The 25,161-nt window shown below is 40.3% G+C and overlaps 2 protein-coding genes across 2 annotated transcripts in view; one reads left to right on the top strand and one right to left on the bottom strand.

Annotated features, from left to right (window-relative positions):
- The window catches only part of bmp6 (bone morphogenetic protein 6), a 133,253-nt gene extending 124,102 nt beyond the window's left edge, over positions 1-9,151 (top strand). Inside the window, exons 6-7 of the mRNA XM_060823153.1 lie at positions 254-364; positions 3,581-9,151. Of these exons, the coding sequence (XP_060679136.1) occupies positions 254-364; positions 3,581-3,730 (261 nt within the window). The 3' untranslated portion in view covers positions 3,731-9,151. The remainder of the gene's footprint in view (positions 1-253; positions 365-3,580) is intronic.
- The window catches only part of txndc5 (thioredoxin domain containing 5), a 32,733-nt gene continuing 11,719 nt past the window's right edge, over positions 4,148-25,161 (bottom strand). The window contains exons 4-10 of the mRNA XM_060823154.1: positions 24,280-24,376; positions 22,779-22,894; positions 19,043-19,129; positions 18,279-18,440; positions 14,596-14,678; positions 9,258-9,387; positions 4,148-5,346 (exon numbers count right to left, since the gene is read on the bottom strand). Coding sequence (XP_060679137.1) covers positions 5,224-5,346; positions 9,258-9,387; positions 14,596-14,678; positions 18,279-18,440; positions 19,043-19,129; positions 22,779-22,894; positions 24,280-24,376 — 798 coding nt within the window. The 3' untranslated portion in view covers positions 4,148-5,223. The remainder of the gene's footprint in view (positions 5,347-9,257; positions 9,388-14,595; positions 14,679-18,278; positions 18,441-19,042; positions 19,130-22,778; positions 22,895-24,279; positions 24,377-25,161) is intronic.

Genomic DNA, 25,161 nt, shown 5'->3' with positions numbered 1-25,161 from the left:
AGCATTATTTTAAATGATGCAAAATGGATTGATTTAGGTTCCTGAAGGTCTGGTAAAATATTCTTGGTAGAATTTATTTATATAAGTTGTTTTCAGATGGAAACAGCAGAAAATAGCTAACTAGAGATGACAATGTGACAGAGCGCTTAGCCAGTGGGGAAGAAATGGACATTGTTATAGTCGACTGATGGAGAATAATTTACTATTAAAATAATAACCTGTTAATATTACAATTCAATTCATGTTTTCAAAGGACTGGATAATAGCACCTGAAGGTTATGCAGCATATTACTGTGATGGAGAGTGCTCATTTCCTCTTAATGCACATATGAATGCAACAAACCATGCGATCGTACAAACACTGGTGAGTAATGCTCTGGCTACCATTTAGTTCTGTTGCAGCACCTGCCACTGGATACATGGACGGGGGGAGAAGAGGGAGAGAGTCACTGTCACCTCATGGCCGTGATGGAGCTGACACCACATATGAAGGATTTTGTGTTTAAAGTTGACAATTTTCTTTCTCCATTGACTCAGAAATTCATTCATTGGCGTCAACTGAGGCCTGAGATGTTTCAGTCCAGCCGGTGCACACTCCTTTCACACTTTAGCATGAAGACGAACCCAGGTGGGATAATTACCCTTGCTGTTGCTCCCTTTCCATTTCCTTGCAGCTCTGTACGGATAGCTGCTTTGAGAAATGGCCCCTCTATACCTCAGGTTTCCACTTGCAAATTATGGACCCAGGACGTATTATTCTGAATTCTCCTGCTCGGGGCTCTGCTCCCCACGGTGTCCACTAAGGAATTTATTTTTTAATCAGATAAAATCCAGAATCAACCCACTACCCTATAACCCAGTCTCCTAAAAGTACAAAGAGCTCCCAAACTGAGACAAGGAAACAAGTTCCCCAGTTTCCCTGGGGAAGTTATTGAAGGCATGAGAGCCACATCAAGTTTTGTCCAATCGAGTGTATAATTGCATGTTGTCAACTTGCATTTCAATGAAATGCAAAAGGAAATTGAGCAGATTATTGGTCTTCCCTTTACCGAGTATTTTGAAATTCTCATTTTGTTACTTTCTCACCACAGACTCAAGTGCCTATGGTTTTGCATGGTTGGGAATTTTGAGGACCAGCTTTTTTTTAAATTTGTTGCCAGGATGTGGATGTTGCTGGTTGAGCTGGCATTTATTGGCCATCCCAATTGTCCTGTAGGTGGTAGTGAGCTACTACTTTGAATGACAGTGGTCCATGTGGTATTGGTGCACCCACGGTGCAGTTTTGGAGGGCATTGTAGGATTTTGACCCAGCAACAACTGAAGGAACGACTATGTATTTCCAAGTCAGGTTGGTTTGCAACTTGATGGTGCAGCGGAAGGGGCCTGGATGAATTTCTTTCATGTGTTTTGCAGAAAAAAATCCAGGGCTGTAAATTTAAAATGAAAGGCAAATTAACCTTGGAATCGTAAGCAACTGAATCTGAGTGAAATTGAAGTATCAAAAAAAAAAGCAGCTGCAGCTTACATTTCTATAGAAACCCTCATTAAATATCATATCCCATTGACCTGACAGCTACTGTGGTTCAAAGGCCTCTTAAGAAAAGAGAGACAGAATGCCAGAGCTTGGGTCTAAGCAGCTGGAAATGTAGCCAGAATTGGTTGCCAAAAGACTGGCATTAGATAAGCACAGATATTGCTAAAGATTCAGAAACAGGGGGAGATCATTAAGGAATTGGAAAACAAGAATGAGAATCCTAACAAGGTAGGCAAACTGGAAACCATTACGAATCAACTACATCAGGGTGAGTAGAACTTGGAGCAAGCTAGGAAAGGAACTGCAGAGTTTTGGATTCCTAAGATTTATCAAGAGTAGAATTTGGGAGGTAGGGAGCAGAATGTTTGAGTAGTCAGGTTTTAGGGGTGTTTAAGACCCCTAATGAATGAGGATTTCAGAAGCAGTACAGCTGAAAGACAGAGGCAACTATTAGAAGTAAAAATAAACAATAGATGAATAAAGATGGGGCTATAATGTTTTTAATGTTTTGGTGATTAATGAGATATGGATTGTTTAAAAAAAATCTAATATTTACTTTTTAAAAAGACTAGAACAACTACTTTGAGGAGAGATTCCAGAAAGACAGGAAATATCAACTACAAAGTAAATGCTGAGAAATTTAAATGGTGGTTAGTACAGATGCACAATCCTCTATCCGAAATGCTCGGGACCAGCTAGTTTTCGGAATTCAGGATTTTTTGAATTTCAGAAGAAGTGACTGTTTGGTGAATCAATTTTTTTTATAAAAAAAAATCTTACCAGAGGAGAATCACTGAGTAAATTGGGCCCAGAGACAGAATTGAGGCCTGCCAGTGCTGAGTCACGCCGCTGTCACACCGCCCCCCCCCCCCCCCCCCCCGCCCAATGTCGGAGCTGAGTGACCTGCATCGAGAGGGTGTCAACTTGGGTTATCTGCTTGAAAGCCAAACAAGCTTGTTAATGAGAAAAAACCTTCACGAAAAAGCCTTCGGAATTGAGCTTTTCAGATTTCGAATATAGGTTGTCTACCTGTACTGCAATAAAATGAGGTTTCCCCTCTGATGAGAGAATACAAGCCACTTCAATGAACAGAATGACCTTACTAAATAAATTCTGGATTCCCTAGTCATCCTAATAGCTCTCCCAATCCATGGCCACAAACATGGTTTAGGGTTATCAGAAGTTATAATTCCTACTAAAACAATCAATCCCAATTCCTCTGGAAACCGATTAGCTGTATTTCTGGATTTGCTTCTAGTCATAGACTTTTACAGCACAGAAACAGAGCATTCAGTCCAATTCAGCCATGCCAACCATATTCTAAATTAATCCAGTCCCATTTGACAGTATTTGACCCATATCCCTCTAAACTCTTCCTATTCATGTAATCATGGAGATGCCTTTTAAATGTTGTAATTATACCAGACTCCACCTCTGGCAGCTCATTCCATACACGTACCACCACCTGTGTGAAGTGGTTGCCCCTTAGGTCCCTTTTTTATATCTTTAGCTTTGCCTACAACCTATGCCTTCTAGTTTTGGACTCCAAAACGGCTTTGGCTATTCACCTATTTACCCTATCCATGTCCCTCATGATTTTATGAACCTTTTATAAGGTCACCCCTTAACCTCTGATGTACCAGGAAAAATAGTCCTGTATTTCCTAGGAAGTCTCTCTTCCTATCTTATGCCACGCAGTGTCATTTGTTTGTCAAGTCAGTGCTTGTATCCAGTGATAACACTACTTGGTGAGCCTTTGGTTCTCAAAACAGGCACCTGAATTGCATCTGCAACAGTAGTTAAAATTCCTAACGATTGTGGACTGACCTTTGAAAGATGGCAAGATTCCTCCCAATGTCGAGTACGTTGAAGAGTATCTTTTTTACTTTAGCAGCCTAGATGCAGAATTTGCAACAACATTGTGTGTGAAACAATGCATTGAAAAGCGCACATCAGCTGCTAGAGTTTGACAAAAGTAGATAAATATATTACAGGATGTATCTGACCACATACCTATCTGAACATTTTGAATTTCTTTGACGATAGGTCCACCTCATGAACCCAGACTACATTCCCAAGCCCTGCTGTGCTCCCACTAAGCTGAACGCAATTTCAGTCCTCTTCTTCGATGACAGCTCAAACGTTATATTGAAAAAATACAGGAACATGGTGGTCAGAGCATGTGGCTGTCATTAAAAGGACAAGAAAGTTCATCTTGACCTGAAACTACTGGAGAGTAACTATATCCTGAGTGCATAGTGATATACATCCTGGAGCAATACCTCTGTAAATAATGTTTACAATTTTTTTAAAAAGTTTCTACTTAAAAAGGCTTTTGTAATATATTTTGTACAAAGTTTTCATAAGAAATGTAATTTATTTGTTTTGGGGTTTTTATGGTAACTGTGTTTTTAACTAGGGGCTGTAATGATGATGCTAGCAGCCACTAGGCTTTAAGATGGTAGAAGACCAGGTGAGAGATTCTGGAGACACTTCAGTTACAGTTTTACAGTTTCAAATTTGAGCATTATGAAAAGCTGCAAGACCACTTCATCACAGCCCCTGGTTCAGGCACACCATGCACATTACTTTTATGAAACGCACTCTGGACAATCATTTTTAAGAAATGTTTATTAGAAATTGCCAAGTAGTGTAAACTATTGACATAATCCCACATTTGTTTAATGATTCTTTTTATACAAAAATCTAAGTGCCAACCACACACACACTTACTGCTCCCTTGCCTCTCTTAAAGAACAATTCATTCTCCATACATACATGCTAACAATAAATGATGTTAAAGTCGTGGGTTTTTTTTGTGCAGTTTGCTCACACAATATACAGTTTGGCATCTTGGGGCTACACTCATTATTTTTTTCCAAGAATTACCTTGCCAATGGCAACCAGCTTGAATGCCTTTGGCATGTTTGATGCATTCATTAAATTTGAAATTCTTCAACTTTAACTTTTCATTTTATGCTAAGTTTTGCGCTCTCATTCACTTCTCTAGTGTCCAGTTCTTTTAAAATAAATTCAATAAAAAGCAGTGTGTTTCTGGAACTATTTACCACATAAATTAAAGCTCAAAAGGGGGATATAGCATGTTACCATATTATGTGATAACTGCCACATTTACCCAGTTTTGTTCACAAGGGATTTAATTGCTGTTGCTTTTTGAGGGGAAAAACAATCCCTACATGGATACTGCCCATACTCTTGTTTTTTTACACCAGTATGTGTTGTCTCAGTCTTTCACACTCTACAAATGTTATCAATCACTCATTATAAACTGGCTTGGCTTCCTTCTTATTAACTTGTGCAGATGAATGTGGCTTGAAGATGCACTGAGGTATTCGTGTTTAGTTTTCTCCCCACAGTACTGTAATTATTAACCAGGTACACTTGATAGCCGGTGATTGTCTGATAACAACACATGAATCACATCCATTTGAGTTTTAAAAGATGGCTAATAGGGGTGATAAACAAGCAAGATCTCACCACTCACTACCACATACTTAGAAGGCACCACTATATGATGAAAGCGAAGTCAACTTCTTCATCTAGAAGGCTGGTAAGTTGGCAATAACCTTTATGGAATACGTTGATGACCATGAAGAAGTTTACACATCAAAAAAACACAAACTTGTAAACAGTGACACGAGGTGGTGGCTGGACAAAAAGGACATGTTTTACAGTTCGTCCCTGGCTTGCTGTAGGATGTAGTTGTGAAGAGCTTCCAAATCTCTCGCTCCATTGTATTCACTTTGCTGCTGTCCACCACGGAACAGCAGCAATGTTGGATAACCACGGACCTTAAAATAAAAACACACTTTAGTTTTCTTTTTCCCTTTTATACATCTACCCACAATAAGAGTGCCTGTACCCAATACAAATACACCACTGGGAACCACTTGCACATGTGCAATTGTATCTGTGACATCAGGTCAGCTCTCTTTTGCCCATTTAAACTTTTAACTCAATCCTTTTAAGGCCACAAACCCAACTAGAGGAGGAAAAATAACCTTCTAGTCGATCTATTTTCTGGGGAAGGAAATCTTGAAAGTTTGAAGTCTTACCCTTTAATAAAGTGTACTGATTAAAAATAATACTAGATATTAGAAGAAAGTTCCATTAGACTGGCTTCTGATCTGAGAGAATATCAGGGGGTACCTTCATCAATTTTACCTTCCGCTCAACTGTTTACTCAGCCATGAGATTACTGGGCTGGCCTGGGGGAGGAGGAAGTCAAGTGCTAGAGGTACAGAGTCATGGTAGACTAACACACTCATCCTCTGCAAATGGTGTATGTTTACACAAAAAGGGTATTTCTAATCTACAATCTTACCACCCCCACATTAAATGTATCCCTTGTCTCATCGGTCAATTAAAAATTTGTAAACAGACTCTGATTTTTGTTCAATTGATGCACTAAGTGATCAGAATCCTGGGCCGAATGTGAAATTAAAATCAGACAGAGACAGAGACAGTCTCTAAATGGGCTGAAGACCTTGAGTGGAAATCAAGCTATAGAGTAGTAGATGTATAAACCATGAATGTTAAACTCTATCCTATGCTTTAAAACAATAGGAAACTACTGGTGCCTACTGCCTGTACAATACTTGTGTTATTTTCTAACTGTCTATTTTCTCTACAAGTGGCATGCTTGAATTAGTTGTTGTCAGTTGCGATGCATTCAATGTTTGCTTCTCATCTTGTTCTGATCCTAAATTATTATTGCCTTATTACCTATTTCTATAAATGAGCCACTGCTATTTGAGTGTGTGTTCTATTTCCCTTCAATTTATTGTTGAATTTAATTGTATGGAATATAATGCTATTTCCCAATTTCTCAGCAGGACTGAAGCGTCATATCCCTGATATGATCTAATCTGTGAAATTTAAGTATCTGGAATTAAAAACTACATCCCAGTACCTGTAACCTGGTGAGATGTACCTTACCAATTTGTTGTCTTGCTTATAGCCATCGTGCAATCACTTTTGCTTTTTCAACCTTTGACTTTCTTTTTAACCTGCTACGCCATTGAGAATTTTTTCCACTATATTTTTAGTTTTTAACCATTTCCCCAAATCATAGATGACAACAACATTGTTGGGAACCACATTTGGAACATTTAAGACTTTCACTATCTACAGAGGAACCTCGATTAGCTGAGGAACACAGGAGAGAGGAATATTTCGGATAACTGAATGGTGGATAACACAGTTTAGCCAAGCATCGGGACCCTTTCAATCTTGCTGGATAATCCAAAATTCGGATAATCAAGGTTCCTCTGTAATCGGTGATACCCTAATCTAAGGCAAATTAGAATTTGATATTTTTTATTTCATACTCCAGTCCTAATCACTTGTATTTAACAAGCTCATTAATCCTTGCTGTCTGTAGAAGAGAAGTTCAATGAAAGCTAAGTCATTGAACATATTTTAGTATTGAGTTAAGACAGTTTTTTGACCCACAAGTATTTAATTCAACTTAATGGAGGGCCCTAACACTCAATTTAAGAATTTATGGTGCTGGGGAAGAGGCAAGTGTTGTTAAGGCTCTAATTAGATTATCCATTTTCATCTTATGGCTCAGGAAAATGAATAGCTTAAAAACCAGATCTATTACAAACCAGTCTTTTTGAAATAAAATAAGGAAACAAATCTTTGTAGAAGATAGGGCAGAAAACTAGGGCTGCCTTTCTCAAAAGGCAATTGATTCAAGATCAAGACCAGCCATGATCTCACTGGTAAAACACATATGGGCCTAAATGTTGTCACCATAGTCTTACAGACCATATGGGCCGCTCTCTCATTAGAGCGAAGTAACTGGTGGTGATTTAACCTGAGGGCCACCGGAGGGAGGAGGTTAAGTAGCAGTGTCCTTCATGGTAACATCAAACCAGTGAAGGGAATAGAACCCATGCTGTTGGCAGTCACATTGCTCTGTAAAATCAACAATCCAGCCAACTGAGCTAAACCATTTCCCTGGGCCTAAATAGCTTCCTCCTGGCCCTACAGCTGTCTTAGATCAATCATAAAACGTACAAACTGACACTGACATTATGGCATCTGCTGCCAAGAACATAGTCTTTGTCTTAACTCCCAGTGCATCTCAGATTATCTCTTGGTAGTTATGTTCATAAGCAAAGGAATCCTCGTTTACAACTTCAATCTAGGAACGCATACTGGAAATGGAGACCCTTTGTGATCAGAACTAGATAACATCTATTGTCACGATTCACACAAATGCCACTTTGACTCGAGTGTGAGCAATGCTGCTGAAACTATATCCTAGCGTGGTTGATACTTCAGAAAGAAAGTGAAAACAGTAACTGCCTTCTTGATTATCTCTTTCACTAGTACCCTGCTCATTTCAAGCAGGCAAAATGATATTCGAGAAAGGAAAAAATAGTGAATAATTTAAGGCCCCCAATTTCGTGTTGAATTAAAAATGTTTGCTTGACTACATAAAATGAAGCTGGTTCTCTTTTGCTTCATCAGATTTTATAGTAATTGTCAAGATAGCATGGAGCACAGGCTGACTGAGGTATCACTACCCTTTATTTAGTAAGATGCTCTTATAGGATTTATGATTAAACAGACGTTTCTGTGATCTTTTCTTTAAATATTAGAAACTGAGTAGTGTATAATATCTGGAGAATTAACTGATATCCCAATGTTACCCAGAACTACTGCACTTTCACCAAAATAACTTTCTCCTGTCCACTTAAACAGTTTCCACCTTGAACACCACCATAACCAACAGTACAACACTAACAAATTGGCACAAAAGTAAGTGTCTCTATTGGCTTAATAAATAATTATAGAACAAGACCTCCCTGACAGAGGCAAAGCACTAAGACAGCTTGCAAACAAGTTATTTTTCAGGGATGTTTTGGGTTCTAGATGGATATATTCTAGTTTTTAAAAGCCCTCTCTGCACTAACTCCCCAAATGGGCAATACAACATTCTCCTGCCTTTCCATTGTAACTACTCATTCTCTCTTTTTAGTTAAGGCTAATTCCTTTCTGAATGCATCAGTTGGACTTGTTTCCAAGACTCTTAGCCAGTGCATTTCACACCTTACCCATTCACTGCATGAGAAAAGTCTTTGTCATTTTGCTTATTTTGTCATTTACTTTAAATATTCATGATCCATTCATGAGTAGGAATAGTGAATTCTGTACAGGCCCCTCATGATTTTTGAATGTGTCTATCAAATTTCCTCTATCTTCTCTCAGGAAAATAGTCCGAACTTCAATCCAACTTCACATCTGAGGTTTCTCACTCCTGGAACCAAAACTTTCACAAGGAGGAAGATGACCGGGAAGAGGGCTGTCAACTTATAATATTGTCCATATAGTTTCAAACCAAAAAGCATTGATTCACTCCCTACTTATGAGTAGCAATTAACAATTCAATGGCAGCCTGTACTAGACCTGATGTTTTATATGCAATAGACTATCAGTGAGCAGGTCTTACTGATGGATAGTCTTCATGGCACTGAACAGTATCCTCAACCAGTGTATGAAAGTTAGCCTTGACTAGCTTGTATTTTACAGCATTTGCTAATGTATCTCAAAATCAAATAAAGCTTGTAATGTTTTCCAAAACTCTGATTTCAACGTTGCTGCTTTGAGCTACATGGAAAACTTTCCTTTCACATTTTTCCACCATTTACTAGTTTTCAACATCTCTGGGTAATTGTTTTGTACTCACCGAGAACTGATTGCAGATGGTGCGCTGTTGCGTACAGTCCACTTCTGCGATTTTGATATCACTTAAACCAGGAAACTCCTGCTTGGCAAGTTCCTCCCAGGTCGGTGCCAAACTCTTACAATGGCCACACCTGTTGATACAAATCGTGTGTGGGGCTTATGGGTACAGTACTTAGTGTTGAAGTATGAACCTTCTGCCAAGTGCTTAGCTTTTGCTGTGAATTAGTGAGCAGGTTTGGAGGGCCCTGAAAGTATTGACACTGCTCCAAGGCACCTGCAACATCTTTTTCCGAAAGAAAGAGTTCACCCACAGGAGAAGAGAAATCCTAACAAATGCAAAAACGTTACTTCAAGGATCGTATTGAATTCTCTGATCTGTGAGAAATTATCTTACCAGGGAACCCTTGTGAAAATGTGCACTGAAAAAAATGTAGAGGTGTTGATGATGATCAAAATGCTGGAACTCAGTTATTTGTCTCACTGGTCAAGATGCTGCATTGCACTCTGGAGAAGATTTAACTGTCCGGCTGCTTCTGCAGAAAACCCCTTTATTCAGAGACTTTGTTATCATTTGGTCAACATTTTTTGTATATACAGATGCAAAAGTCTAATTTTTTAAACTACTTTTAAATTTATGGGAGGACTATTACATGGATACTTTAAGGGCAGAAATTCATCCTACAGTCCAAAACACTATCATTAGCAGAAGCCTGCTTGATCTCTAAATGAATAAAAGGGTAAGAAAAGGAAATTACAGTAATTTAATGGTGCACCGTCTTTAGTTGGTTTAAAGTTCAAAATCTCATCCTTATGACTGCACTCCACAAGTGCCATATGGGAATGGGGCTCAGCTGAGCTACACACAAGGGGAAATTGTCACAGGACTCTGACCGGATGTGTCTTAAACCTTTGTACCAAATTGGTGAATTTTATGAAAAAAATTCATTTCCTCATGGTAATATTTATGTACAAGATAATACGTTACCTCACAAATGTTGATCTGTTATCAAAGAAGAACTAAGGTCAACTTCAATACGAGATGTGGAAAATTCCAGATTTTCTGGCCAAAATAGGGGGTCAACTTTTACTTGAGGGCACACAGTATTTGGGGGCCAAATTCTCGCTCAATACGATTGAGCATCATTTATGAAATACATAGGCTGCTCAGAAAACTGATGCCAATGCCATTGAGATTAGCAGCTGGTGTGCAATCATGGTCTCCCACACCTCTTACTTTCCCATAAGCACCATTTGTAATCACTACGAGGTAAATTGCAATAGTATATGGGGCTTCTGCTGAGAGATTGCTAGGCCATATCATTGAGAATCAATGTTTCTCAAGTCTCGCAATTACACCGAAGCTTGCAAATCAAGTCTGTGACTCTGCAGTTGTGGGGGACTGCAACATCTTTGTAAAATTCTACCCGTCAAGGCAAATATTGACAATATCCTGGTAGCTCAACAGAATGGCACTCCACTAGTGTCTGAGGCATCAGTGCTCCCCCAGTAATTACCAGTGAAAGGAAATTAACTGGCTAGTCAGTCAGTGTTTGCAGGACATTGCAGGAGCTTCCAGCAGGATCTTCGGACTCTGTTCATGGTTCTTCATAAGATGATCTATATCAGCTCCAAGGATACAATTAAGTGCATGTGGAAGAGTTATTGGACCTTTTTCAAACAAGAGACTGAGATCTGGCATCATTTCACTTGAAACCCAGAAAGTACCACTGAACAGCAAGCTTCTGTGTATTTATGTCATGCACAGTGCATTTTTCTGCTGTCAGAGTACTTTTAGCTTAAATATGTGACTCCAATCTCCCATCTTGCTTTAATCGTTTTAACATCTGAACTGGTTATGCATCTTTTGATGAAAAGTCACTGGATTCAAAAACTTTTGGCTCAGTTTTGTCTCCACAGATGCCACCAGACCTGTTGAGTCTCACCAGCAATTTCTGTTTGTGAGCTGGTTATTTACAGGACCTAATAGAAAATTTTTGAACAAAAACTGTACCATTCTCTCCATGAGTCAGAGGAATGATAAAGAGAGAAACTTGCTGTGCCTAACAGCCTACATTCAAGAAATTATTTGGCATTTTTTTTTATATTGCTAATTATAAAGAACAGGTTGGCCAAAGTAACTATAAAAGGTAAGCGTAACATTATGTTCCCTCACTGTCTGCCTAAAGTAACAGTGTCAGAAGTTTGGTTAAAAACTTGTCAACTGAAAATAGTGGTGTGTAATGAAAAGTTTTATTAATCTTTGCAGCACATCTCATTGCCAGTGTACGACTGATTCTCCTGTCACCCTCACAGTCCAACTTGCACACAGCTCCTGCCAATACTGAACTGCCTGCCAAGGGAGTGCACTCAACCATGGAGTGCTGGATTGACTGAGCAGTTCCAGGTGGAGATTTTCTGGCTCAAAGACAGAAGTGGATCCCACAGTAGGGAAGGTGGGGTGTGTGTGTGTGTGTCTATAATATGATCCCAATAAGATAGACTGTACAGGATGTGAAGTTTAGAAGCATGAGGGGTGATTCGACTGAAATAGGAGTGGTCTTCAGAAGATGGACATGGGAAGGATGTCTCCTTTTGTGGTTAAGTGGAGGCACGGTGACCAGCACTGCTGCCTCACAGCGCCAGGGTCCCAAGGTCAGGCAACTGTGTGGAGTTTGCACATTCTCCTCGTGTCTGTGTGGGTTTCCTCTCAGTCCAAAGCTGTGCAGCTGAGGTGAATTGGCCATGCTAAATTGCCCATAGTGTTAGGTGCATTAGTCAGAGGGAAATGGGTTACTCTTTGGAGGAACGGTGTGGACTGGTTGGGCCGAAGGGCCTGTTTCCATGCTGTAGGGAATCTAATCTAAACTAGGGGGACTGTTTTAAAATTGAGAGTTGACTTTGAGGACAAGTGAAATGTTTGTTTTCCTGAGAACTGTATGCAACTTTGGAAAGGTCTGCCTCAGAAGGTGGTGGAAGTGAGATCACTGAATATCTTTAAGGCAGCAGGCAATTAATTCCCCACCAAACCAGAATCCAAGGTTAGTGGGGGTAGATTGAAACAAACAGATCAGTGATGTTAGTGAATGCCAGAGCAGGCCTGAGAGTCCAAATGGTCTACCTCTGCCTTGATTTCATATGTTCTTAGTCATCAAATCTTTTTCTCTTCATAAGGATGATGATGATGATGATGATGATAATAATAATAACACAAAAGGTAGGTATGAAAGTAAGTTAAAAAGGCAGAAGGAGGCTACAAAAATGATATAGATAGGTTATATGAGTGGGCAAAGACCAGTCAAATGAAGTATGATGTGGGAAAACGTGAAATGTTTTCAGCAGGAAGAATAATTAAGAAGCATACAAATTAAATCATGAGGGGATGCAGGTCTCAGATACAGAATGCTAGCACACAAATCACAAAACATAGTATGCAGATACAGCAATTAATCAGGAAATCTCGTAGAATGTTATTGTTTATTATAAGTGAATTTAATACAAATTAGGGGGCAATGCTCCAATTTTACAGTGCATTGGTGAGCGCACATTTGGACCATTATATGTAATATTGGTTTCCTCCATTTAAGGATGGATATAAATGCATTGGCAATGGTTCAGAGAAGGTTTACTAGACCAAAAGCTGAAATGGGGATGATCAGATTGGCTAGGCTTTTATCCACTAGATGTATAAGAATGATTTTGACAAGGTAGGAGAATCTAGAACTGAGCATCATGGTTTTAAAACAAATGGGGTTGCCCTTTCAAAACAGATTAGGAATTCCCCCCACATTCCCTTCACTGCTTCACAGCAGATCGCATGTCTTTGCAACTTTCTTCCCCAAAGGCTAATGGAAGTAGAGTGATTAACAGATTTTTAAGAAACCGATAGATAGATTCTTGATAAGCATGGGGTTGAAAGGTTATCAGAGGTAGGCAGGAATGGGGCAATCAAATCAACCAAGAATTTATTTCATGGTGGAACAAACTCTGGGGCCCAGGAAGACTTACCGCTGCTCCTAAATTGCATGTCTGAAGGCTAAAGGTCTCCAGTTAGGAATTCCAACAACTTCTTCTCAGCTCCTTGCCATTCCAAGCTGAGCAAATTTAGTGCCATATGTTAGAATGCACAAAGGGTAGATTGAATAGTTTAAGCAGTGTTCCCCACCTTCAAGCCAGTTCTATATCCAAATAGAACAAAAAAGAACAAAGAAAAGAACCAAGAACAAAGAAGCTTTAGGGCAGAGGAAGAGGCCCTTCGGCCCTTCAAGCCTGAGCTGATCCAAATGTACTGTCTAATCCTATTGGTCAATTCCTAAGAATCTGTATCCCTCTGCTCCCCACCTACTCATGCATTTGTCCAGATGCATCTTAAATGAATTTACCATGTCTGCTTCTACCACCTCTGCTGGCAACGCGTTCTAAATGCCCACCACCCTCTGTGTGAAGTACTTGCCACGTGTATCCCCCTTAAAACTTTCCACCTCTCACCTTGAAAGCGTGACTTTGTTCTTGAATCCTTCACCCTGGGGAAAAAGCTTGTCTCGATCCACCCTGTCTATACCCTTCATGATTTTGTAAATCTCAATCAGGTCTCCCCTCAATCTCCTTTTTTCTAATGAAAATAAACCTAACCTACTCAACCTCCCTTCATAGTTAGCATCTTCCATACCAGGCAACATCCTCGTAAACCTTCTCTGCACACTCTCCAAAGCGTCCACATCCTTTTGGTAATGTGGCGACCAGAACTGTACATAGTATTCTAAATGCAGCCGAACCAATGTCTTGTATGTTGGCTAATTCTCCCTGTATTCCATGAGATCTAACCTCTTTCGTCAAAACATACATCATTTCCTTGCTCAATAGTGAAAACCAAGCACTAAAGATTATCAGTTGTTCACTTGAGATCTTCCTTTTAACCCTCTTCTACTGTGGCAGGAAAATAAGCAGCAACTGGAACCCTGGCATTAGAGTGTACTTCCTCAGCTTGGTTACACTTTCATCTTTCAGAGAACAATCCTTTACAAATGTGAGACATTTTCTAAGGGAGAAGCCACAGCCAGTGTAGCGTCCCTCTCCCACGATTCACAGAGCATTTTCATAACATCACACCACACGTTCTCATCAGATTTCTCTTCAGTGGGACAGCATCAACAACATTTAATTTTGGCTCCTTTTCACCTACCACAGTGAAAAGGTATTCCCTACAGCTGCTATGAAACATAACAAGAGTGGGTCCTCGCCCACACACTGATTCGAACTCTGAATAAACTTAACCTGTTTGATCCTTTTGACCCAGCCTACGTTCCCTTCACTAATAACTGCTAAATGAACACATTACTTACCAGGGTGCAAAAAACTTCACAAATGTCAGCCCTGTGGCTATGGTCTGCTCAAAATCACTTTCAGTCAGGATGAGCACACTGTACTGCAATAAATGAGGGAAATAAAAAGAACTAGTTAGTTTGAATGTAAAACATAGATAGCATGACATTAAGGTTAAAGAAGATTTAAGTCTCTTCTGTTCCTTCCCATTAAAGGTCGGCAGTGGCATAACTGAGGCTGGACCAGATGGTGGGTTGAGAAACCTTCACAATTCATCATTTTCATCCACAAAGATAGCCTGTAGTTTCCCCTCCCACTGTGAAGCGAGATGGCTCATTTTTACATTATGTATGTAAAGTCTTTTTCACAGAAAAAAAATCCCCAAAGGAATAAAATATTTACATAAGAAATCTTTAAAAAGCACTTCCTGATATCTAGTCTTTGAGGCTGTTCCACCCAACCTTCATGCGTCTTATTTCTCTAATGCAGTTTATTTACTGTTTTCACAAGATTGCTTCTAATTCTACTCGATGGAAGAAATGCAAATCGATTAACTACAGATATAGACCAGGCAAGTGATTTGAGCCAGAGATATCTTACAATGAAGTTCAAAGCTTTTTCTTTGAAAAGCTATTGTCGCATGAACACAATAATTCAATACTTATTCATGAATACCATCAGTCAACCTAAATCTGCAAACTTTCTCCAACCAAAAATGAACCCAACTAGATTAAATAAAGATAGGTATCAACTTTGTTCTGAATCTAGGTACAAATGCTTATACAGCTTAGTCAGCAGCTTAGACTGATAAAACATTGTTAAGTGACTGAATAGATCAGTACTGAAGAACTCAGATCCCCTAACTTCAGAGCAAAAACCAATTAAAAATACATTTCTATACCACAGAGTCAGATGTACAGCACAGAAACAGACCCTTCAGTCCAACTCGTCCACGCCAACCAGATATCCCAACCTAATCTAGTCCCATTTGCCTTGGCCCATATCTCTCTCAACCATTCCTACTCATATACCCATCCAGATGCCTTTAAAATGCTGTAACTGTACCAGCCTCCACCACTTCCTCTGGCAGCTCATTCCATACACGCACCACCCTCTGCGTGAAAACGTTGCCCCGTAGGTCTCTTTTATATCTTTCCCCTCTCACCCTAAACCTATGTCCTCTAGTTCTGGACTCCCCGGCCCCAAGGAAAATACTTTGCCTATTTACCCTATCCATGCCCCTCATAATTTCGTAAACCTTTACAAGATCACCCCTCAGCCTCCAAAGCTCCAGGGAAAACAGCCCCAGCCTGTTCAGCCTCTTCCTATAGCTCAAATCCTCCAACTCTGGCAACATCCTTGTAAATCTTTTCTGAACCCTTTCAAGTTTCACAACATCCTTCTGATAGGAAGGAGACCAGATTTGCACGCAATATTCCAACAGTGGCCTAACCAATGTCCTGTACAGCCACAACATGACCTCCCAACTCCTGTACTCAATACTCTGACCGATAAAGGAAAGCATACCAAACGCCTTCTTCACTATCCTATCTACCTGCGATTCCACTTTCGAGGAATGATGAAAATGCACTCCAAGGTCTCTTTGTTCAGCAACACTCCCTAAGACCTGACGATTACGTGCTAAGTCCTGCTAAGATTTCCTTTCCCAAAATGCAGCACCTCGCATTTATCTGAATTAAACTCCATCTGCCACTTCTCAGCCCATTGGCCCATCTGATCAAGGGCTTTTGCCCGAAATGTCAAATTTCCTGTTCCTTGGATGCTGCCTGACCTGCTGTGCTTTAACCAGCAATACATTTCCATCTGATCAAGATCCTGTTGTAATCTAAGGTAACCTTCTTCGCTGTCCACTATACCTCCAATTTTGGGGTCATCTGCAAACTTAATATACCTGTTATGCTCACATCCAAATCATTTATATAAATGACGAAAAGTAGTGGACCCAACACTGCTCCTTGTGGCACTCCATTGGTCATAGGCCTCCAGTCTGAAAGACAACCCTCCACCACCACCACCACCATGTCCTCTACCTTCAAACCAGTTCTGTATCCGAATGGCTAGTTCTCCCTGTATTCCATGAGATCTAACCTTGCTAACCAGTGTCCCATAAGGAATATTGTCGAACGCCTTACTGAAGTCCTTATAGATCATGTCCATTGCTTTGCCCTCATTAATTCTCTTTGTTACTTCTTTAAAGTTTGAGAGACATGACTTCCCAAGCACAAAGCCATGTTGACCATCCCGAATCAGTCCTTGCCTTTCCAAATACATGTACATCCTGTCCCTCAGGATTCACTCCAATAACTTGCCCACCACGGTAGTCAGGCTCACTGTAGTTCCCTGGCTTATCCTTACCCCCTTTCTTAAATAGTGGCACCACGTAAGAGAACCCCCAATCTTCTGGCACCTCACCTGTGACTATCCATGACACAAATACCTCAGCAAAGGGCCCAGGAATCACTTCCCTAGCTTTCCACAGTTCTAGGGTACACCTGATCAGTAGATTTAACTACTTTTATGCATTTCATGACATCCAGCATCTCCTCCTCTGTAATGTGGACATTTTTCAAGATGTCACTATCTATTTCCCCACATTCTATAACTTCCATATCTTTCTCCACAGTAAACATTGATGCAAATTACTTGTTTAGTATTTCCCCCATGCCCTGCAGTTCCACACAAAGGCTGCCTTGCTGATCTTTGAAAGGCCCTACTTCCCCCTCGCCGCCGAGTTACCCTCTTGTCCTTAATGTACTTATAACAACCCCTTGGATTCTCCTTAACCCTATATGCCAAATCTAATGTCCTCTTTTTGCCCTCCTGATTTGACTCTTAAGTATACTTCTGCCCTTTATATTCTAAAGATTCACCGGATCTCTCCTGTCTATACCTGACATATCCTTCCTTCTTTTCTTTAACCAAAACTTCAAGTTCTTTAGTCATCCAGCATTCCCTATACCTACCAGCCTTTCCTTTCACCATAACAGGAGTATACTGTCTTTGGACTCTTGTTATCTCACTTCTGAAGGCTTCCCACTTTCCAGCAATCCCTTTACCTATGAACATCTGCCCCCAATCAGCTTTTGAAAATTCTTGCCTGATACCATTAAAATTAACCTTCCTCCAATTTAGAATTTCAACTTTTTGATCTGGTCTAACCTTTTCCATCACTAGTTTAACAGTAATAGAATTATGGTCAATGGCCCCAAAGTGCTTCCCCACTGACACCTCAGTCACCTGGCCAGCCTTATTTCCCAACAGTAGGTACATCCACATATTGAATCAGAACATTTTCTTGTACACATTTAACAAATTCCTCTTCATCTAAACCCTTAACACTATGGCAGTCCCAGTCCATGTTTGGAAAGTTAAAATCCCCGACCATAACCACCATATTATTCTTAACAGGAACTCTCGATTTCCTACTGACTGTGTGCGCGCGTGTGTGTGTGTGTATACGCGCGCGTGGGGGGGGGGGGGGGGGGGGGGGGTGTTGCGCAGGGGCGTTCTATAATACGATCCCAATAAGGTGATCATCCCTTTCTTATTTCTCAGTTCCACCCAAAGTAACTTCCCTGGATGTATTCCCAGGCATATCCTCCCGAAGTACTGCAGTAATGCTATCCCTTATCAAAAATTCCACTTCCCCACCACCTGAAACCATTTTAAATATCTTAAATACCAGTTCCTTCTCCTCCTCCTCCTCTTCTTCTTCAGATTGATCCTCTTCCTCAGAATCTTCATCAGTTTCCTGATCTTCTTCAGCAGAATCAGCTGCCTTTAACTGGGAATCAACATATTCCTTCAAAGAGTCCAGATCCCTCTTTCCCTTGTATTGATCAACCTGAAAAGGGGACAATATGGAATTAATTTGAACATTTAGAGAGAGATGTTACAGTTCAAAGCTACATTTCCCACTTTTCAGAACAGTGTAGTACAAAGAGTAGAATATCCAAAAAGAGACTGTCACATCCAAAAAGGAGCCCCACTTTTCCCCGTGCAATTCCTTTTCCTCTAGTTATTCTAAGCAAGCTGTCTGGACATCTTATGACACGTCTCCGGGTAGGTGGGTCTTGAATCTGGGCCTTCTGATCTAAAAGGTAGGGACTGTCACTGCTACAAGACTGTCCTTTCATCATTATACTCATTTGTGCCGACACATTTTGATTCATAGTTCTTGCTGGAGTGAGGAACAGATTCCATCTAGAAGATTGAAATCTGTTCACATCACTGCAGACAGGTTTTCTCAGGCTTTGGCTACCAATTCTGCACACTATAAACCTGACTAATGTCTAAATCCTCAAACCATCATAATTCCTACAGCTTAGCGAAATTTCAAATTTATTCCAAGTACATGAAAAAAAGAGTACAATATTGGACCAACAGAGGAGGAGGAAGAGGACGAGAAATTCAGCAAACATGATTTAAAGTAAAAACGATACTAGCCTTTTCCCCATCCTGGAACCACAGGAGAGTTGGGTATCCACGCACTTGGTTCTGAGAGCACAGCTGCTGGTGAGCGGTGCAATCAACCTGGAATTAGATTGCAAGACATTTAGTATTAAAAGGAAAGGCTGCAGTCAGAATGTGAAAGCATTTTCAGAACATTTGACATCTCAAAGCTAATTCTGATGATTTATTGCACACAAATTAGCCAGTGAGCTTCCTTTATTAAAAACTTCTTGAAATTTTGATATGCAAGTCCTTTCAGCAAGAATATTGGAGCAGAAGGTCAAGCAGTCTGTGGGCTGGACCAATGGTCTAGTTTATGGTTCCAAAATATATTTAAGCAACATTCTTAAGAGCACATATTGCAATCCTTTTCACCCAGTCACACTGTTCAATGCAGGAGCCAGTTATGGATTGTAAAGGGTGTCCCATTCTACCTCAGACCCAAGAAATTTCCTGAGAAGGCACTTGCCTCTCACCATTATCAATCCTGGCATGAAGCTGCAATCCTTGACTGTCCAGACCACTATGGTCTAGTGACAACTCCTGGAAGAAGGTAAAAGCCCTTTAGCCTCATGTGCCTTTTCAGGACATTGAGAGAAAAGAATCTCCAAAATAATGTGCAGATATTAAATCACTATGATTTTCACAATCAAATTTGTAGTAGAGCAAAAGTTTTATTTTCCAGCTCTATGGGACCAGGATCAAATATTCCAGATAGTCAAGATGTCCGCATAATTAATGTAAAAGCACACACAAAGTAGTAGAAATGTAATGTCCTAGAGATGTACAACACAGAAACAGACCCTTTGATTAGATTAGATTAGATTAGATTTTAGATTAGATTACTTACAGTGTGGAAACAGGCCCTTCGGCCCAACAAGTCCACACCGACCCGCCGAAGCGCAACCCACCCATACCCCGACATTTGCCCCTTATCTAACACTACGGACAATTTAGCATGGCCCATTCACCTGACCCGCACATCTTTGGACTGTGGGAGGAAACCGGAGCACCCGGAGGGAACCCACGCAGACACAGGGAGAACGTGCAAACTCCACACGGTCAGTCGCCTGAGGCGGGAATTGAACCCAGGCCTCTGACGCTGTGAGGCAGCAGTGCTTGCCACTGTGCCGTCCAACTTGTCCATGCCAACCAGATATCCCAACCTAATCTAGTCCCACCTGTTCGCACCTGGCTCATATCCCTCCAAACCCTTCCTATTCGTAAACCCATCCAGATGCGTTTTAAATGTTGCAATTGTACCAGCCTCTACCACTTCCTCTGGCAGCTCATTCCATACATGTACTACCCACTGCATAAAAATGTTGCCCCTTAGGTCTCTTTTATACCTTTCCCCTCTCACCCTAAACCTATACCCTTTAGTTCTGGACTCCCCCAACCCATGGAAAAGTCCTTGTCTATTTACCCTATCCATGCCTCTCATCTTTTTTTATAAACCTCTATAAGGTCACCCCCTCAGCCTCCAACGCAAACAGCAAAGGCAGTAACTGTGCAGATTCACTGCTGTGTCAGTTAACAGTGTGGATTTCTTTCGCTCTCTCTCCTGCACTGACCTCACCATGTGCTTCCTTTGACTGTTCCACTCTTTTAAAAGTGCTGTTGTTTTGATTTTTTTTCCCAAAGTTCCAAAACAATGCAACAGCATATAAAACAGTAATTGCTGTTCCTGGAATTCAAGGAAATCACCTCCAACACATAAAATACCTCAAAAAACAAAAAGGAGCAGCTGTTACAGCCAGAAATTTTTCCCATCCGCCATCTTGGATTAAATAATGCAGGGAGTTTGCACATTACTGTTATACTTTATTTAAATAAAAATGAAACTTTGCCTTAAATGAAAAACTTATGGGCAGAGCCTTCTCATCAGATCCTCAACTACTTGGACATCATAGTAGACCACGATATTTAGAGTAATTGACTCAAAATTTAGTCAACCGTTGTTATTTCATACAGCTATTTGATTGAACAACCAGTATATTTACCATTGAGGTAAACAGGTTACAAAAGCTATGATAACTGTATAGAATGATACAGTAACTTTCGCAGTGTTTGAGGTATATAATTTTTTTGGTTTATCAGGAATGCCAGTTTAGATTAGCTTACTTACAGTGTGGAAACAGGCCCTTCGGCCCAACAAGTCCACACCGACCCTCCGAAGAGCAACTCACCCAGACCTCTACATTTACCCCTTCACCTAACACTACGGGCAATTTAGCATGGCCAATTCACCTAACCTGCACTTTTTTGGACTGTGGAAGGAAACTGGAACACCCGGAGGAAACCCACGCAGACACAAGGAGAATATGCAAACTCCACACAAACAGTTGCCTGAGGTGGGAATTGGCGCTATGAGACAGCAGTGCTAACCACTGTGCCACCATGCCGCCCTCATAAGGTGTTGGTTAAAACAATGTTTTCTGTATACAGTTAACTCTGCTCTAACACTCTGGGCAACCCGATTAACTAAATCACAGACAGTTCTGTTCTGAAAATGATGTGGAGGTGCCGGTATTAGACTGGGTATAGAGTAGAGTAGATTTTTTGGCATTCCTACCATATACAACTGATACAGTAAAAACGAGACAACGTTTCTCCAGACCAAAAGGTGCTATATGGATAGCACAAACTACACAATCATATAAAAGGCCAGCATAAAGTGTGCAGAAAGTGCAAAACACACAAATTACAATGTAATAAAAGAATGATAATTAATAGACGTTGTTCTAGCAGCAATTAGAGTTGTGAAAAGAATTTCAAATGAAACAAAAAAAAGTCCGATCGTAAAAAGTTAAGGAGCTTGATGGCTTGGGGGAAGAAACTGTCACACAGTCTGGCCATGAGAGACAGAATGCTCTGGTATCTTCTGCCAGATGGCAGGAGAGAGAAGAGTTTGAGTGAGGGGTGTATTGTTTCTTCCACAATGCTTTTAGCCTTTTGGATGCAGGGTGTGGTGTACATGTCTGTAATGGAGGGGAGAGACCCCTGAATGATCTTCTCAGCTGTCCTCACTATTCGTTGTAATGTCTTACGATCAGAGGCGGTGCAATTCTCGAACCAAGCAATGGTGCAGCTTTGTCCAATAAGGTGGACAAAGTTAAAAATCATACAACACCAGGTTATAGTCCAACGGGTTTATTTGGAAGTACAAGCTTTCGAAGCATTGCTCCATCTTCAGGCAGCTAGCTGCTGGACTATAACCTGGCATTGTGTGATGTTTAGCTTCTAGAACAGGTATTATGCTGAGTGCAAATCAAGATTTAGTAATCAATCACACCACCTTTTCAGCATTGCAGGATTTTGCCAACCACAATGGTATAACAAAGCTCTTATTAAATATTCCACAAATCAGTGGCAAGAGTTTAAAATAAAAAAGTCCCCACTCAAATGTTGTTGCAAGTCAGGGATTTCTTCCAATACTCACAGCTCCTGAGGTAAAGTTTGCAACCAGTATTGAACACAGCAGATCATCATGGATATTTCTCTCCCTCATCCCATCTATTTCTAGATCTCAATAATTTTGTTAAATGACATTCTAGTATTCAAGGAGGTGGAAAACAAATTGTCCCGGTAACACATGCTTACCAAGAGCCGAGCAGCTATGTCAAATCCTGGGGATCTACAGTATACAGTATCACTCACTCCACTAGTGAAGCAAGCTCTTTAAAACACTTCCAGCTCGAATATTTCCTGTTATCTTTGATGTTCTCACCTTGGCAATTTTCACATTGTCGGAATGCTCAAACATTGTTGCCAGTTGTTCCCATGTTGGAGCCAGAGCTTTGCAGTGTCCACACCACGGAGCAAAGAATTTTATAAAATGAAAACCTGTTCAAAGATATTTTAAATACCACGTTACAGAAATGTTTTGGAAAATAAAGGGAGGCTACACAGAAAAGTCTACACATTATTCCCAAAAATTCAGGAAAGGATGACTACTCCCAACAGACAAGTGCTACCAACAAAGGCAATCTTACCAGAAATTAAATCTTCTCTTTATTTTCACCAGCTCCTTTGACAGATCGTGCGTGAGCTGATGGCTGTCTATCATCAGCATTTCTGTACTAATTGACAGGTCAGAAGCTTCTTGATCCAAATACTTTCATGTGACTCAACAAAGTACAAGAGGAATTAGCCTGACTTTCACCAGATTCCCTTGTATTAGACAGACAAACTTCAAAGAGGAGGAATCATATATTCCCATACTCCTTCAAACCATCAGCACAATTCAATCGATCATGATTTTATCAAGTTTGTCAATGGATAATACTCTCAATTGCAGTGGTTAGCTTTACAAAAGGTTATAAATGTAGCAAGCAGTTTGATGTTACCATTAAGTTAATGAAACTAATAACTGCAAACTCTCTTCCTGTGATGGCCCTAACATTGTTAAAAAGGAAAGCCACATTTTTAAATTATCACTACAGGTGCAAAAACAAAACAAAAAGCCACTTCCTTTTAAAAAAAAAAGAGGAACTAAAACTCCAGCCTTTACATTTGTAAAACACATGCCGTATTCATTTATTATAGTATTTTTATCATTATTGGGATGACAGCATTGCTGGCAAGTGTATCATTTGTTACCATCCATAACTGCCTGTGAAAGGTTAGTAGTGAGCTGCCTTCTTGAACCACTGCAGTCCATGAGGCATAGACACACACCCACAGTGCTGTTAAGTTCTTTTTTAGCTTTTCTGTGACCATTTTGATACAACTGAATGGCTTGCCTAGTCATTTCAATGTGGTTGACTCAAGACTACCCATTATCATGGGTCTGGACTCACGTCAGACCAGGTAAGGACAGCTGATTTCCTTCCCAAAAGGACATCTATGAAGCACATGGATTTTTGCAGCAATGCAGTAGTTTCAAGATCATAGTCAATTGAGAAAATATTTATCAATCAAATTTAAATTTTCCCCAAGGACAAAAACAGGGTCAAGTAGGACTTCATCAGGACAGAACAGTTCTGAACACAAGTCATATTTGACTTGAAATGTTAACTGTGCTTCTCTCTTCATAGGTGCTGTTACATCTATTGAGCATTTTGTTTTTATTTCAAATTCATGCATCCACCTTGTTTTGCTTTTGTCCACGAGATGAAGTTTTCTATGGAATTCTAATACTGTTTAAAACACCATGGCTGAAGTTCCAGTACATACGGATCTAAAAACACCAAATAACCAACCAGATATTGAACCTGGGGTAAACATACCTTGTGCAGTGTGAAGCTTGAAGTTATCAGCTGACAGTTCATACAAGCCCTGCTTGGCTTCTGGAGCCGTGGGAGGTTCCTGCTCAGATTCGCTTTGCTATCAAAAGGAAGTAACAAGGTTTTAAAAAAAAGATTTAATTTCTCAGTTATAGAGGAAAAAATAAAGGATATTCCAAGTACATATTTACCAATAAGGATATTTCCCCAAAGGAAAAACATCTTTGCCACATGGGACAACACATTCCTATAATTGGCCACATTACCTCCTTAATACTTTGATCAAAATACTTCTTCCCTTCCTGCAGAAAGACTGGTAGGCAGCCATCTCCATTCATTTTCATGTACTGTACTTAATGACCTCCAGCTACAGGAGGTAATATCATATATCCCTTTTGTGAGGATGAAGATTTAGTAGCCAACAGGCAAAAATGAAAACTTTATACAACAAAAAGGAACAAATCTGATTCTCAATAGCAGTAACTCATTGTCAAGCCCAGTGCTGCACCTCAAGCTTGGCCAATTTACAAATCCAGCTCCCACAAAACGCAGCAGACACCAATTCCTCAAGGGTGACAGGGTTGGGAAGCGAGAGAAAATTGATAGATCAGATCCAGAAATGTGACCTTAGTGAAAAAAAGAGATCACTTTTAAATGTTTATGTATCAATAAGTTCATTTCAGTGATTAGCAGAATACTCCTGGAAAGGAGGGGGGGGGGGGGGGGCAAACCGATTATAAACCTGTGCGTTTGAATGGCATACGAGAGAGACTGAATCTTTTGCCTTACATTGTGTCAATTAAGCCTTGGGTAAATGTGTCTCACTATAACTACATGACTCAAAATGTTGTTCACGAGCAGTGAGCGCTTAAATGGATAAAAATC

The sequence above is a fragment of the Hemiscyllium ocellatum genome, chromosome 4, assembly GCF_020745735.1.
Source record: "Hemiscyllium ocellatum isolate sHemOce1 chromosome 4, sHemOce1.pat.X.cur, whole genome shotgun sequence".
NCBI lineage: Eukaryota > Metazoa > Chordata > Chondrichthyes > Orectolobiformes > Hemiscylliidae > Hemiscyllium > Hemiscyllium ocellatum.
This window is presented reverse-complemented; position numbering and strand designations above follow the sequence as displayed.